Source organism: Astyanax mexicanus, chromosome 1 (assembly GCF_023375975.1).
Source record: "Astyanax mexicanus isolate ESR-SI-001 chromosome 1, AstMex3_surface, whole genome shotgun sequence".
NCBI classification, from domain to species: domain Eukaryota; kingdom Metazoa; phylum Chordata; class Actinopteri; order Characiformes; family Acestrorhamphidae; genus Astyanax; species Astyanax mexicanus.
Window position 1 is genome coordinate 119,968,017 of NC_064408.1, and position 12,944 is coordinate 119,980,960.

The 12,944-nt window shown below is 36.7% G+C and overlaps 1 protein-coding gene and 1 pseudogene across 1 annotated transcript; one reads left to right on the forward strand and one right to left on the reverse strand.

Annotated features, from left to right (window-relative positions):
• The first annotated feature begins 539 nt into the window (after window positions 1–539).
• Window positions 540–2,744, forward strand: LOC103042527 (C-C chemokine receptor type 8-like; annotated as a pseudogene).
• Window positions 2,745–5,997: 3,253 nt separating this feature from the next.
• On the reverse strand, window positions 5,998–10,983 carry LOC111194807 (NACHT, LRR and PYD domains-containing protein 12-like). Its single transcript, XM_049467623.1, has 5 exons — window positions 10,370–10,983; window positions 9,479–9,652; window positions 7,125–7,298; window positions 6,810–6,856; window positions 5,998–6,249 (listed from the first exon to the last, which is right to left on the reverse strand). The coding sequence occupies exons 1-5, from the start codon at window positions 10,837–10,839 to the stop codon at window positions 6,080–6,082; spliced, it is 1,035 nt and encodes a 344-aa protein (XP_049323580.1). The 5' UTR covers window positions 10,840–10,983; the 3' UTR covers window positions 5,998–6,079.
• Between the last annotated feature and the right edge of the window lie 1,961 nt (window positions 10,984–12,944).

Genomic DNA, 12,944 nt, shown 5'->3' on the forward strand with positions numbered 1-12,944 from the left:
GTTCAAGCTCTTTATAGCATATGTGTCAAACCCAATAAATATTTTTTCTCTGATAAGAAGTTTTGTCTTACTAAGTATTGTGTAAGTGTAAGATTTTTTAAAAATTAAATTATAGAAATAATAATAATGATCATAATCAGTCTTACTTGAAATTTTCACCTTAATTTTAAGTAATTTAAATTCAAAATAAGTTCACCAGTCAAATTTCTCTAATCCTTGTGTACAAATTTAAGCCAGAACATTTTTGCTTGATTTATTTTAAGAAATCTTACTAAGACCTTGCATTTCTTTTTTTAACATATATATTTTGTCTAGTTTTTGCCAATGGAGTTTTTGCAGTGCACATCCGCAAGTCTGCACCACTTTAATTAGGATCTGGATCCAATTGCAGTGCAATCAAATCCCCACAGTAAAAGATTTTGTAGAAAGCCACTAGACACATTAAGACCATAGACACATTCACTCTAACAGAAGCAGGATAATCATTTTTGAATCCTTTTTTACCATCTTTTTATCTGTGTAAGAAGCTATGAAAAAAACATTTACCGTGTTTATTCTTCTTTTTTTCCAGCCTCGACACAGATACCTATAATTACTCATCGTATTTTGATGAATATTTTGATGATTTAGGTCACGCACCTTGTGCCTATGAAAGCCACGAGAACCACCCCCTCCGTGCCTTCTACTCCCTGTTCTTCATGATTGGCTTTGTCGGCAATGTGTTCGTGGTGAGGGTCATCATGTTGGGCGCTCAACTGAGAAGCGTGATGAAGGTCTGCCTGCTGAACCTGGCTCTAGTCGACCTGATCACAGTCTTCTGTCTTCCGGTTTTTGATCTACTACTTTCAGCACAGCTGGATTTTCGGGAAAACCGTGTGCATCTTAGTTCTGGGCAGCTACTATGTCACGTTCTACTGTAGCGCCTTCTTTGTCGTATGGATAAGCATCGACAGATACCTGGTCGTGGTCCACGACCGACATGCCTTAAGGGTCCGAACTAAGACCTGTGGGATTGTGGTCTGCCTGGTTATCTGGATCGTCGCTGTTGCTTCATCTTTCCCAGAGCTTCTGTGCATCGAGGTTTTACAATCCCAAAACGAGGCTATCTGCACTGCGTATATGGACAATAGCGAAAATTATGACTTCAGCTCTGTTGGGATCTTTAAAATGAACATTCTGGGCCTGGTGATTCCACTGAGCATCGTCGGATTCTGCTTTTTGATGGTGATGCGTAAGAGGGTTCAATCCACGAGGAAACCCAACACACGCCTTGTCGCTCTGGTTGCAGTGGTCTTCTTCTGCTGCTGGACGCCGTACAACATCGTCACCTTCCTCACTGGCCTGCAATTGAAGGGTGTGATATCGACAGACTGCGACACCAACAATTGGATTCAGCTGGCTCTACTGATCACCAGAGCAATGTCGTACTCTCACTGCTGCCTGAATCCAATCATCTATGTACTTGTGGGGGAAAAGTTTAAGTGGTACCTCGTCAAGTTACTGCGCTGGACACCTTGCTTTAAGCTGCCGTTCGTGGGGAGGTGTCTGCCACAGTTGCCAGTATTGAGTTCGGAGACCAGCAGCATGGCGGAGCGCTCTACTGCCATTTAAATGGAAGTTTAGGCCATTGGCCCCAATTCTTGTTAGGTGGGAGTGGTAGGTTAGTGAAAAGAATAATGCTTGTTAGCGCTACAAACTGAGATTTTCCAGATGCACAATTTAAACGAGGGGTATGGGAATCACTGGTAAGATAACAGCAACACAAAGTGATGCTTAGCAATATTTTTTACCACAGTTTTATGTGTAGTTTCAATGTTTTATGGTCAAATTCTTCATAACAACTATAAAAACGATTGCTAGTAGTTTGTCTCAGTAGCCAGCTAGCTAGCTAACTTTCCTGTTCCACCTTAAGTGGTGCAACAGACAGCAGAAGCTGCAGAATATAAGGTGGAGTGGAAAAATGTATGGTAGTGCACTATAGGACTATAGGAGTAAAAATCTATCAGCTATAATATCGGTCAAGAACAATGGAACAAAAAACTTCTCAAACACTTTATCACTTGGTTTTCTCAGTTTCTCAGTCCTAATTTTTTGGGAATGTGTAGTAGGCAAAAACACAGGAATGCATGTATATTAATAAACCACATGAATTTGATCAGATAAAACATGGGTTGGGTTTATACTGTCTGCAGTCAAAAAAAAGGCATAGCATAATTTCTGTTTGCAGGGTTTGTACGATCATGAAAAACCTGGAAGACTCATGGAATTTGAAAATTGCAATTTCCAGGCCCGAATAAGTTTTAGAAAAATAAAAATACCCAAGAAAGTTTTGGAAAGGTCATGGAAATGTGGTCTACAAATCTTTGTGTTTTAGTTTATCAATGGAGAAAATCTATTTTGAGCTACAAATACATCAGCTCAGAGTTAATTCAGTAATTTAGCTCTATACAATGGAGCTCTCAGAATCTGATACACATTTTATTATTAAACTTTGCATGTTTACATTTTATCTGATTTATTTTAGACATACTATAATCAGTTTTAATTATAGTTTTAGTTGATTTTTGGTTTTACTGTACATATTTGCACTGATGTTTTAAAAATCGTATTATCATGGAAATTTACCTTGAAGGCATGGAAAAGTCATGAAAAAATCATGGAGAAATGTATTGGTTAAAACGTGTATTAACCCTGTGTTTACGATTCATTTAAATCTTAAACTATTAAAAGGTTTGCTAGAAAATGATTAAACGCACGATTAATTGAAGTATTTTGTTTGACCACCATTATTATACAGTACTTCCTTTAACTTCTTGGGTATAGAGTTCCTCAGAGCTTCACATGTTGCCACTGGAATCCTCTTTCACTCCTCTATAATGACATCAAAAAGCTGGTGGATGTTAGACGCCTTGTCCTCCTCCAACTTCCTCTTGAGGGTGCCCCACAGGTGCTCAATTGGGTTTAGGTCTGGAGACATACTTGCCCAGTTCATCAACTTTACTTTTCAAGAATTTCCTAGAATCTATCTATCTATCTATCTATCTATCTATCTATCTATCTATCTATCTATCTATCTATCTATCTATCTATCTATCTATCTATCTATCTATCTATCTATCTATCACATCAAGATTAGAGATAAAATCTGCAGGTAAGTGAGGTATTTGATATCAGGAGAAAGATTTTGTTTGGTGGTTTAGTTAGGGTTTGAGCAAATAGAGTGAAATTTAGGAGCAGAACAAAAAAGAAAGACTAGACAGTACCAGAAACATATTATTAGGATAGCTTTACATACTGTATCTATAAGAATAATAATCTTTTTTTGTCATTACACCAGGTATAACAAAATCAATATGCTATGCTTCATAGTGCCATGAGGAATAAAAAAAACATAATTTACGAAGAAATGTATATAAAAAAATAAAAATTACACTACAAAAATACAGAAACAACTGAAACGATAAAAAAACAAATCCCCAAGAGTTGTGTAAAACAAAATTAGTTAAGTCATTACACAATTTAGAATAGGTCTATAGGCTACACAAAACATTTTCATGAAGTTCTTTACACAGAATCACACTCACATAAAGATAAAGATCTCACCAGTTTCAGTCCCTTTCATAAGGAGCCATTTAAGGGCTCTGTCACTTTTATGCAAATAAGCTGTTGCTGGCCATACTCCATCTATATGCTGAGTGTTACCACACGTTAGTATTAGCTTGTGCTAAACAGCAAAACAAAACAAGCTAGTTCATGCTTAACTGCGATATAAACAGCAAATTCATTATTTGAAAGTTCGTACATTTCCCTCATCTGCCGACTTGCCACGGACATCAGGTATAGATCCCTCCCTCTGACGAAATCTGTAGGCTAATCCTGCTGTGTACTGACTGAGGTTCTCAACCAAAATGACAGAAATGGCAGATCTTCTACTGATTTAATGGGTGGGGCTCTAGTGGGGGTTAACAGGTGAGGGATGGCACAAACGTCACAATAAGGAAGCATCCAAACGACTCATAGAAGAACATTTATAGGGGCAGTCGAGACTCAAGTGGAAATACTTTTGGCATAATACTGTATGTCTCCTTTAAGAGGGGTTGTCCTTGTTTTGATAGTTCTATAACATTTGCTAAGCTAAGAAATACTTCATATCATACATATCTATATCATAGCGCTGTACAAATAAAAGTAATCTGATTAACGTAATTAATATAGAAGAAAATATGATGCAAAGATGCTTGTGAAATCTTTTAGTGCTTCTTCAATTGGTACAAAGGTTATTATGCCCTGAAGAAACAAATATGACTTGAAAGACAGCATATTATAAAGCGATCTTAACTGAGAAGGAAATGTGGTTAGGTAAATGGACGGTGACGAAAGCAGTAACACAACATTTTTGCAGGGCAGGGTGTGAGTGTTTTACTTATTAACTACTGCTGTAGCTGTTGCAAAATGCTGCTTTTGATTCTGCTTTTTTTCTGATTTTCCTGATGGAAAATAATCTAGTGACCCTACAAGATTCCCTGGTTTCTGTGAGTGATGACAGATTAAGTATTTTAAAACCTGTACCTTTACATTTTTACTTGAGTAAAAAGCTCAAGTGGCAGGACCAGTGATGATGCTGTAACTTTTCCTCTCGCAAAACAGAGTGCGATCAGCAAGATGGCGGCCCACATATCTTTACTTCTTTCTTAAAAAAATCCAAACTAACACAATAAAACATCCTGGAAGTGCTAGAAGAAGAACAAAACTCGTCGTGTTTGGAGGAAGAAGAATGCTGAGTTGCATCCCAACAACACCATAAAAAGGCCTACTCTGAAGCATGGGGTTGGAAGCATCATGCTTTGTGGCTGCTTTTCTGCAAAGGGCAGAGAATGACTGGAAAAATGAACGGGGCCAGGTATTGTGAGATTTTAAGCCAAAACCTTCGTTCCTCAGTGAAAGCATTGGAGATGGAACATGGCTGGGTCTTTCAGCATGACAATGATCCCAAACACACCGCGCGGAGAATAAAGAATTGGCTCTGTAATAAGCATTTTAAGGTCCTGGAGTGGCCTAGCCAGTCTCCAGACCTCAACGCCATAGAAAATTATTGTCTGTCATGGCGAGCGTTTGGAGAAGAATTAGCTTGCTGAGATGGATGCATCAATATATGTTGTTGATATATTGGGGTTTTTTGATTACCAGACAGAGCATTTCTTCATAGACTGTCTTGCCCTTTTCTAAAAGTGAGTGCTTTTACATGCAGTTTGTAATCTGATTACTGCAGATTATCAAAGATGGTATTCTGATTCACATGTTTTTCATGATTGTGGGTAATCAGATATGGGAAATCTCAGAGTTATCATACCACAGGTAGTTCCGACCCTGCAAGGTGATTGGCTGAGATGCGTTCCATGAGTGATATTATCAGCCGGTAATGCACTGGAACCGAAGCTCTCCGTCTATTACTCCGCCACATACAGGTAACCTAGCAATGATGCAGCGCTTACAAACCAAACAGTGCAGCTAAAAACACAGCAGCAATGGAACTATTTTAGCTGGCGGAGTTTTTATAACCAAATATATTGTATTTTCTCATCCTCTTCAACTCTTCTCTCATCTTTTTTAGTAGTAGAACTTGCACAATCAGTCGTTGTTAGTCAGTGGCTGACTAAATACTTTTTTGCCCCACTGTGTCGTAAGACATTTCTCTACAATACATCACAGCATCTGTGACAGCATTATTCTGTTACACAGGCTCACTGAGGCACCATTATTTACATAAAACCCTGCGTGAAGGGACTGAGTGAATTTAGTGTAGAATGTGTGTAAGTGTGTGAGAGTTTCACTGTCAGAGGAGACGCTGTAAAAGGATATCATCCCAGCCAGACAGTCCACATACACTCCTACTCTCCTACAGCAGGAGGAAGAGTGAGGAAGCTCAGTGTTGGTTTTATTGTGCTGAACTGAGTATCCGTTATCACGGCAGATCAAACCCCAGGAATTTACACTTCCGTCAAACCCACAGTCTGATTTCTCTCCTTTCCTGCTGATGGTTTTATAACTCACAGCTACGATCACCCTCTTGCCGCTCCACTCAGCCTCCCAGTAACAGATTCTCTCTACTCATCACCTGCTGGTACACATCAAACCTCTCTGGATGATCAGGATAGGGCTGATACTCTCCACACTCCACCCTCCTGTTCCCCTGACTCAGAGAAAGATGAGTGTGTGCTGTGTTCTGGTCCAGCGTTAGATCACAGCAATCTGAACACAAACAGAGATATTAGAGGAGAAACACTGCGCTGATAATATCATTTTTGTTCAATTTTGACCAGATAAGACAACCATATATGTTTTAGGCAACCAACCTCTAGGGCGACAACCACTGTGCACTGTGCAGCGTGATTTAGAGTGTGTCTGTGTGCCTTTGCCATCGCAACGACTGGAGAAGTATGTCTTTTGTGGTCAACTCGAAACTTGGAAAAGGGAGGTACTTCTTCTCTTAATTAATTAATCATGGGTTTGTTTTGCGCTTAATATGAAATAGACCAATCAGCGTGTCCCTTTCCTCACATTCCCTTAAATATCAAGGTGTGCTCTAACTTTGGTGAATTGCTATTTTAACAGCACAGTTACCTAAACATGCCCAGTGCTTCTGCTCGTCCAACTGACCTGCTCGTCCACACTCCTTTATTCTGTTTACTATTTGTTTTAAAATTATACAGATGTGTATTGGTGCCAAGATAGCAATGAACTTCTGACTGTTGACATCTGTCTAGTGACATCTGTCTAGGTCTATTGTGTGTTTGTGTGTGCATACTTACATTTCTTTAGTCCAGGTTTGATTCTGCTTTTGCCTCCATGTTTAATTCTAAAAAAAACAGATCAGGACAGTATGAGATTTCACTTAATTATTTTTTAAGTTGATTGTACTTAATACTCATATTATTTTATTTTTATATTATTTTATTCATATAATTATTAAAAAAAAACATTTTAATAATTTACTGGACACATGACTTTAAATATGCGGTCCCTTTAACTGTAATATCAGAGTCTATTGTAGAAACAGAGAATTGAATTACCATACTCTGTCTAAATGAACTATAACACAATTAATGCAGAGCACTTATTCATACCCAAGTGTCTCCAGTTTGCTTTGTGGATTGTGAAGTCTGTCAAGGAGCAGTTTTACTCCTGACGTTCCTGGATGGTTGTAGTTCAGGTCCAGCTCTTTCAGGTAGGATGGGTTTGAACTCAGAGCTGAATCCAGAGAGGAACATCCTTCCTCTGTAACCATACAACCAGATAATCTGCAAAGAGTGAGAAACACAGATAGAAAGAAATCATATATTTCATATCATTTAAAAATATATTTTCACACAACTATAAATGAGATTTGACTTCTTTTTACTACTATATGAGATAAAATAGGTACCCCCTACTTATTAGTAGTTTTAGTAAAGGCCTTTTTTACAGATTGAGGGCTGTAACCCTGCTTAAGTACGTAGAAACTACAGTAAATGTAGTTTTCAGGGCTATACCTTAAGTCAATTTGTGTCAAAAGCAAATAAAAAATATTTATTTTTAAAATATTGTCACTGGAGTTTTCAGGGATTTTCTCAGATGGCCTATAGGTAGCATTTGTGTAAGTTATACACTGTACACACTTATATTATACACACTAATAATAAGCTGGATGATTGTTAGGATAATTCTAGGCATGCATTAACAAGTACTATAGAACTCTATGGACAGTGAAATACAATGGATCTAAAACACTTTCTTTGATTATAGTCTCATATACAAATAAAGCTTTTAGACACCTAATCATATAAATTACTATAGATCTCTGATGATCACTAGAAACTATATATTTCTTTTTTACTATAGTACCATCTTGGTAATACTCTGAAGAACATGTATTTTTTTGCAGAATAAACTGACAGAAACACTGACCTGAGAATCTGCAGTTTACAGTGTGAACTCTTCAGTCCAGCAGCAATCAGTTTCACTCCTGAATCATGCAGGTCATTATTGCTGAGGTCCAGCTCTGTTATTGAGGTGTTTTTCAGGTTTAGAACTGATCCTAGATTTTCACATGTCTTTTCCCCAATATTACACATAGCTAATCTGCAAAATGAAAAAAAAAAAACATATAATACATGTACTATGTGACTACACTCAATGGCAAATTTTAAATGTAGCAGGAAAGTAATACATTTAATTGACAGCAAAAATATTTTCTCTAGCCACAAAAAAGTTATACCAAAGCTAACATACTTAGCAATAGCTGAACTGAAAGTCATATCTATCTATCCATCCATCCATCCGTCCATCCAGATAAGATAAGATAAGATAAGATACCCTACAGTGCAATACAATGTAATATGAGGCACAAATGATCTTCTAGTATTGCTTAGTCTGTTTTACCAGGGCGTGTTTGAACAGTTGGTAATTCAAAGTAAGTTCATAAGTAAAGTATTAAACTATTAAAATCCTGTTTAAATAATAATCCTGTTATGTAAAAGTCTTTTAGGACACTTTATTTCTGCTTAAGAAGTGGTGAAACTAAACTGAACTGTGTGGTGAATTTATGATAATACAACCTTAAACATTTATATCTGTGATGGCTCAATATTGCAAATACACTATACTGCTAAAAGTATCTGCTGGCCTGCATTACGTTTGGTGGTGTAAGGCTTGGATGGAGCAGCTTGGCCATGGAAACCTATTCAATTGAGCTCTCTACACCCTACTGTTTCCTGAGCTAAGCTGAAATACATATGACAGTAAGTTGCTGTCATTTCCAGTCTCTTCCACTGTGTGATAACCACACTGACACCTTGCTGTTGAATATTTAGTAGTGAGGAAATTTAACAACTGGACTTGTTGCACAGATGGCATTCTATCACAGTACCATGCTAACTGAGTTTGTGAGAGTGACCCATTCTTTCACTAGTGTTTGTAGAAGTAGTCTGCATTACTAGGTGCTTGGTTTTACACACGTCGCCATGGAAGTGACTGGAATAACTGAGGTTATTGATTTGGATGAATGAGCGAATAATTTTGGCAATATAGTTAGTATCTATAAATATAGACTGTAAAGAAACACTGACCGGAGAGTCTAGAGTGTACAGTGTGAACTCTTCAGTCCAGCACAGATCATCTCCACTCCTGAATCCTGCAAGTTGTTTTTACTGAGGTCCAGTTCCTTCAAGGAGGAATTTTTCAAATTTAAAATTGAACCTAGAATTTCACATGTTTTTGCTCCAATATTACACAAAGATAACCTGCAAAGAAAGAAAAGCACAACAGATTTAACTGAAGAATTTACAAAAAATATACATTTACCTAAATTGAATCCATAACCTTTTTGACAAATTAAAAATATCAAGTGGCTGAAAATGTAGCTTTACATTTTAAGGTTTAAGCCAAGTGTTCTAAGTGCCTTGTATTTATACATCTAGAATAAACTGACAGAAACACTGACCTGAGAATCTGCAGTTTACAGTGTGAACTCTTCAGTCCAGCAGAGAGCTGTTCCACTCCTAAATCCTGCAGGTCATTGTTACTGATGTCCAGCTCTTTCAGTGAGGAGTTTTCCAAGTTGAAAATAGATGCCAGTTCTTCACATGTCTTTACTCCAAGATGACATGATGCTAGTCTAAAAAATGAAGAATATACACAAAAAAATATATATTTTATTATAAACTTAAATTGAAATATTTGAATAGACCTACTGTCCATAGAATAGAGAACAAAGTTAAACTGTGAAATACCATACCTGTCTAAAGTAAGAGATAAGATAATCCTTTATTAATCCCACAATGGGGAAATTTACAGTGCCTATATATATATAGTGCCTACAATTTGCAGTGCCTATAAAAAACATACAGAAAGTTCTAGTTTCCGAGGCTGACCCATTTTACATGGCCATGCATCTCACCAACAGCTCTAATGCAGATTAAAATTAGTAGAAGGTGAGTAAAAAAAGTAACAAAAAAAAAAAAAAACAAGCAAAGAGCAAATGTGATTTTAACGGTATGAGAACTCATTGGGGACTTTTTCCCCAGTGTATTTCTGGAACTAAGAATCCCAGTCATATAGCTGATCGTCACCCACTCAATCTAACCCTTTTAAACTATACATTTACAATATGAAAAAAGGAATACAAGGATTGGAATACATGGAGTTTAAAGGCTTACTTGTACCAGTCTCTTCTTACCCATCCTAGCTTGCAAGCAGTTGTGTTGGATACACATTAGGCTAATACTAACATGTAACAATGTATACATGAATCTTACAGTAATTCACTGGAAACTGATTCTTAATATTAGCACTTCATTAAAAGCTGTGTAAATTCTTGAAAGAAAATACTCACACAGCTCTTCTGGATGCTTTGACTACTGACAGCAGCATCAGAAAGCACTCCTCAGATGGGTCATATTTACTGAGGTCAAACTCATCCAGCTCCTGTTCTGAGTTCTGCAACACAAACAACAGAGCTGACCACTGAGCAGGAGAGAGCCTGGCATGCCGGAGACGATGGTCGCCACCTCTGTTTATGTATCTCTGCACTTCCTGCACTAAAGAGTGATCATTCAGTTCATTCAAGCAATGGAACAGATTGATGGATTTCTCTGGAGAGGTGTTCTCCTTAATCTTCTCCTTGATGTACCTGACTGTTTCCTCATTGTTGTAGGAGATCTTTTCTGTGGGTTTCAGGATGCTTTGTAAGAGAGTCAGATTACACTCCAGTGAGAGACCCAGAAGGAAACGAAGAAAAAGGTCCAGGCGTCCACTCTTACTCTGTAAGGCTCTGTCCACAGCACTTTTGAGGAAGTCAGCCATCGTTGTTTTGCTGAAAATCTTGGAGAGTTTTCTGGTTGGCTGTTCACTGACTTGTTGACTCGGAACCTTTTTGTTGAAAAATGCATACAGAGCAGCAAGGAACTCCTGAATGCTCAGATGTACAAAGCTGAAGACTCTCCCCAGGTGCAATTATTTTATAGTAATTCTGACACTAAATATATTGGTTAATAAAATGTAATGGTTGACAATCTAAAAAAAATGAAGGTGTTTTGCCACCACTTTATATAAAAACAGATGAAAAAATTCACTATGAAAAAATACAAAGGAACTTTTTTAGTTTCCTTTTTTTCTGTTTCTAATAAAACACTGTATCATTTCCTGCAGCAAATCATTTATTTATCTGTAGAAACAGATGGTGATAATTGTTTTATGTGTATTGTGTGCTGGAGTCAAAAGAAAGAGCTTTTTTTCTGTAACAAAACAGTATAATTTTAAGAATTAAATATTTTCTGGTTTTAATTGTAAATGCAACAGAACCAGTTTTGTAATTTATAAGGTGTTGCAGTGGTGTGAACAGGAATTTGATTTGATTCAGGTTTAAGTGAATCAAATAAAACATTTTAGTTCAGTAAACTTTAGTTGAATAAAGGTATGTATTACATATTTTTACGATTGTACTATTTTAGATCTGTATATTATTATTATTTTGAAATTATTAAAAACAAACTTTAAGTTGTGTTACATTTAACTCATGCTAACTTTAAAATGCAACTGACATACAGTATAAAGATAGCAAAACAAGAAATTTAAGATTATGGAAGATCAAGTCTCCCACTGTCTGCCCCAATGGTAAGACGGATCAAACAGTGGAATAACCTCATTGGTCTTTTGAAAGTATGGCGTATGAGAGTGATAAAGGAAAGAAAATTGGTCTTTTATGAATCAGTGAATACATTTAGAAGAAAAATTCATAAGAAAATAACTGAAGTTTATACAATATTTAAATGCAACAATTTATATGAACTAGTGCTGTTTATATTATCATGAGATAAGTGTTGTTTTATTTTTTATGCATTATGCCTTTAGAATGCAAATAATACTTTCCCAAGTTTAATGAAACTTGTTGACATATTAAAGGGGTTTATTTAGTAATGTAGGTTTTACTAAGTGTTGCTATTTTTGCGTTTTAAAAGATAAGTATTTCTCATTTGTGCAAAGATACATGCGCTAAATTGTTCACACATTTTTAACATCCTTGCCTCTGTAAGTCTGTAATTGCTCAATTTTTAATTTTAAACAGATTCTTAATACATTTCCAAAGTATATTTTTTCCATTGTAAATTTGTCAATTATTAAAGGTGTCCATGTCCAGAAGCTCCGCCCACTTCTCTACTACAATACATAGTTATTATATTCACTAATACCACTTACTTAACTTTACTACTGTACACAACACAAGCCTTATATTTACCCTGTCTAGTAACAGAGTTACTATATTCACTAATACCACTTACTTAACTTTACTGTACACAACACAAGGCTTATGTTCACCATGACCACCAGAAGCTCCGCCCACTTCTCTACTACAATACAGAGTTACTATGTTCACTAATACCACTCACAACTTTACTACTGTACCCAACACAAGCCTTATGTTCACCATGTCCATCTAGAAGCTCCGCCCACTTCGCTACTACAATACAGAGTTACTATATTCACTAATACCACTTACTCAACTTTACTGTACACAACACAAGCCTTATGTTTACCCTGTCTAGAAGCTCCGCCCACTTCTCTACTACAATACATAGTTATTATATTCACTAATACCACTTACTTAACTTTACTACTGTACACAACACAAGTCTCCTTATGTTCACCGTGTCCATCTAGAAGCTCCGCCCACTTCTCTACTACAATACATAGTTATTATATTCACTAATACCACTTACTTAACTTTACTACTGTACACAACACAAGCCTTATGTTCACCATGTCCATCTAGAAGCTCCGCCCACTTCTCTACTATAATACAGAGTTACTATATTCACTAATACCACTTACAACTTTACTACTGTACACAACACAAGCCTTATGTTCACCATGTCCATCCAGAAGCTCCACCCACTTCTGTACTGTAATAC

What these genes read in the sequence shown, in the direction of transcription:
- LOC111194807 (XM_049467623.1), bottom strand. Translation starts at nt 10,839, where the DNA reads ATGGCTGACTTCCTCAAAAGTGCTGTGGACAGAGCCTTACAGAGTAAG. An exon ending in TGTAAACTGCAGATTCTCAG is followed by an intron (nt 7,299 to 9,478) that starts GTCAGTGTTTCT and finishes CACTCTTTGCAG; the next exon opens with ATTATCTGGTTGTATGGTTA. An exon ending in AGCAAACTGGAGACACTTGG is followed by an intron (nt 6,857 to 7,124) that starts GTATGAATAAGT and finishes TGTTTTTTTTAG; the next exon opens with AATTAAACATGGAGGCAAAA.